Here is a 3,784-nt window from a genome sequence, read left to right as displayed (position 1 = left end):
GAGTAATCCAAAGCACAAACAACCAATCTTTTGGCAAACTACCAAAAAACTAGTATCAGATCTAAGCTTTAGTGGAGGTTGTCTCAGTAAGGGGATGCAAGACCCTACTCTGTCCTCATTATTGATCTCAAGAAGCATTGATATGTCTGTCGAGGAGTCATAAAAGCAGCTCAACCCCACTCTATTTATTTAAAAAAAAAAAGCTTTACCTTCGGTCCTGGTCTTTTATTTTTTAATTGTTTTTACTCGTTTTGTTTCTTTTAATCTATGTGTTTTCTTGCTGTAAACTCAGGTTGCTTTGACTCAGTTACCCCCAAGGAGTGATCAAATCTGGTTACAGCGGCTGAAATTGATACAGGCACCATTGAGCAGCAACACAGGATGGCGGAGAACCTTACAAAGGCTTTCCAAAGGTTCGATCTTAGCAACAAAGAGATGGAAGGAATAGATCTGGAAACAGATGATGTGCTAGCTGGAATCGAGGAATGTAAGCTGACCTTGGTAGGGAGAATCATGGGAGAGAAAGTTGCAAATTTAACAGGGGTTAAAAACTACACATCACATGTGTGGGGCTACCCCAGAAACCTGCAAGTCAGTGAGCTCAGACCAAATGTCTTCCAGTTTAACTTTGCAGAGGAAAAAGACAAGGAGAAAGCTCTGAATAGGAGACCATGGGTCATTGATAACCAGTTACTAGTTGTAAAGCCATGGTCACTAGGAATAGAGAAGAGTACGGAAGCATTCCATGAATCTCACCTGTGGATACAAGTGTGGAACCTCCCAATCCACTGGCTGAGCAAAGTGGTGGGCTTTAAACTCGGACAAATGTTCTCAGCAGTAAAGGAAGTAATCATCCCACCCGGAGGAGGAAAGGAGGGGAGACATATGAAAATTTTGGCAGAAGTGGATATTTCACAGCCACTGGCGAGAGGCACTACTGTCAAGTTTAATGGGAACCCAATATGGGTTTAATTTAGTTATGAAAAATGCCTAGACTTCTGCTACAAATGCGGAATAATAGGACATGGAGATAAGAATTGCAAAACAACAGTGGAAAAAGAGTATAACCAGAGAGGAACAATTTGGGGCATGGATGAGAGCAGGGACCATCATGGCTTCTCCTTTAAGAGCCAGTAGAACGGTAGAAGAAAGTATCCTAGAAAAGGTTGAACCACAGAAGCAAAAGAGAGGGGGATACAAGAGGAAGTAGGGGTAAAGACTTAGGAAGTTAGGAAGAATTTAAGTGAGTACAGTGGGAGATATGAAAAAAGATGAGAAGAATAGGGAGCAAAGGGAGGTGCAAAAATCAAAAGAAGATGAAGAAAAAACAAGAAAAATTGAGGGAGTAGTAAGGGAGGAGGAAGTCAGGGGAGGTATGAAGGAGCGAAATGTGAAGGAGAATAAGGAGAACGCAGAACCAAAAGACAAAAAAGGAGATGAAAACAAAACATCACTTGCAATAGTCCAGGTAATGGATATGGATGAAGGTGAAAAGGAAAGGAATTTGAGTAACAATGAGGGACAAGGGGTTGAGGAAGACCAACTGCACACGGTGAAAGGACAAGATAGAAATGCAAGAGGAGAAGTACAGACAAGGAGAAGGCCACGCGTCACAAGGAAACCTCTAGATGATATCACAAATGAACTGGGAAAGCCCAGGATGAGAGGTAAGACGAAACTGGCAAGTGACAATCAGGTTGGCAGTATGATAGAGATTGATGAGATAGAGGAGCAGAAACCAAAAATGATGAAGCTGGGGGGGATTCTGTAAATACAACTAGGGGCAATAGAGGCAAGCCCAGGAAAGCCTCCACAGTGTAAATGAGAGTAGTGGCGTGGAACTGTCGAGGTGCTGGGAGCCCCTTGATAGTTCCCCAACTCAAGGAGGTAATACGCCTCCACTCTCCAGAGGTAGTCTTTTTATCAGAAACAAAAAATCAAAAAAGAGTTATTGATAGTGTCATGAAGCAGATTCATTTTGATCATAGTCTAGTAGTAGAACCAGTAGGAAAAGCTGGTGGTCTAGCTATGATGTGGAAACAGGAAGTAAAAATACTACAGCTCCATACTTCAGAATGCTCAATCGAGCTTAAGGTCTATGATGAGGAAGTAAAAGAAGAATGGTGGTGCATTGGAGTCTATGCAAGTACGGATGATGCAACCAGAAGAGTACAATGGGAAGGTCTGGAGGAAAGAATGAAGTTGTAGGGGAATAAATGGATTTTGTTAGGGGACTTCAATGATATTATATCAAATGAAGAAAAATGGAGGGGTAGGAAAAGAAGTGAGGGTAGTTTTAGATGCTTCAAAAACTTTATACAAAAAGCTAGCCTGGTAGACATACATTTTGAAGGCAAACCGTGGACATGGAGTAACCAATGGGAGAATGAGGGGGAGATTAAACAAAGATTGGATAGATGCCTGAGTAGCACAGGGTAGTTCCAGACCTTTGGGGATGCAATCTGCAAGCATGTTGAAAATGAGGCCTCTGACCACTCAATGCTGGTGCTGTTTACTATACCAGCTCAAAAGAAAAGGAAAAAAAGATTTGTCTTCGACCAAGTCTGGGCTCAAAGCCAAGAAGTAGAAGGAGTAGTGAAGAAGGCTTGGGCAAAACCACAGGTGGGCTAAAAAATGTTCAAGATTACTAGGAAAATCAGAGAGTGCCGGATAGCTCTTCTAAGTTGGAATAGACTGAATAAAAAGAATGCAGCTAAACAGATTAATGAGATAAAAAGGAAGATACAGGAGCTCAAAGAATCTGAAATTCAAGGGAAAAAAGGGAAATGGTTGAATTGAAACTAAAGTTGAGTAGTGCCTATAAAGCTGAGGAAATATTCTAGGCACAAAAGGCAATGAGCAAATGGCTCAAGGAAGGGGACAAGAATACAACCTATTTTCATGCCTGCGTGAAGACAAGAAGGAAACGAAATCAGATAACCAATTTGCAGAAGGGAATGGAGAATGGTGTGCGGATAATCAACAAATCATCCAGGAGATTTGCAGGTACTATAAAGACATGTTCACCACATCTCAGCCACAAGACATGGAAGAAGTGCTGGAAGGGGTGCCTGTATCAATTACAAGCAGGCTAAATCAGAATTTGATACAACATGTGGGGGAAGATGAGGTTAGAGCAGCCGCGTTCTCCATGCACCCAAATAAAGCACCTGGACCTGATGGTATGACACCCTTATTCTTTCAAAGATACTGGAATGGTATCAAAACTGATGTGGTGTCTACTATTCAAAGTTTTCTGAGCAATGGCCATCTTTTAAAGAGCATAAATGAGACTAGTATAACCCTCATTCCTAAGGTAGAGAACCCTATATCTCTGGCAAACTATAGGCCAATCAGTCTTTATAATGTGCTCTATAGAATTATAGCAAAAATCTTGGCCAATAGACTGAAAAAGGTTATCGCCTTATGCATTAGCTCTTCTCAATCTGCTTTCGTTCCTGGAAGACAGATTGTTGATAACATCATTTTGGCCCATGAAATCATGCATTTTTTAAAAAACAAAATAAAGGGTAATACTGCTTTTATGACCCTAAAACTTGACATGTCAAAGGCTTACAAATGAGTGGAATGGAAATTTGTGGGCAGAATGATGTTAAAGATGGGGTTTTGTCCTATTTTTGTAAGGTGGATTATGAGCTGTATGTCTTCAGTGACCTATTCTTTCAACTTTAATGGGGAGAGGGTGGGGTACGTGAAGCCTAGTAGAGGTATTAGACAGGGGGATCCCTTATCCCCCTATCTTTTCTTGTTCTGTTCGGAAGGT

The 3,784-nt window shown here is 41.3% G+C and overlaps 1 protein-coding gene across 1 annotated transcript; it reads left to right on the top strand.

Moving 5' to 3' along the window:
• Window positions 1–381: 381 nt before the first annotated feature.
• Window positions 382–1,210, top strand: LOC113777128. The gene is made up of 2 exons (XM_027322172.1): window positions 382–966; window positions 1,022–1,210. Exons 1-2 carry the CDS (start codon window positions 382–384, stop codon window positions 1,208–1,210), a joined length of 774 nt encoding a protein of 257 aa, XP_027177973.1.
• The last annotated feature ends 2,574 nt before the right edge of the window (window positions 1,211–3,784 follow it).

The sequence above is a fragment of the Coffea eugenioides genome, chromosome 7, assembly GCF_003713205.1.
Source record: "Coffea eugenioides isolate CCC68of chromosome 7, Ceug_1.0, whole genome shotgun sequence".
In the NCBI taxonomy this organism is placed as follows: Eukaryota; Viridiplantae; Streptophyta; class Magnoliopsida; order Gentianales; family Rubiaceae; genus Coffea; species Coffea eugenioides.
The sequence above is the reverse complement of the archived record's forward strand: the minus strand, read 5'-3'. Positions and strand labels throughout refer to the sequence as shown.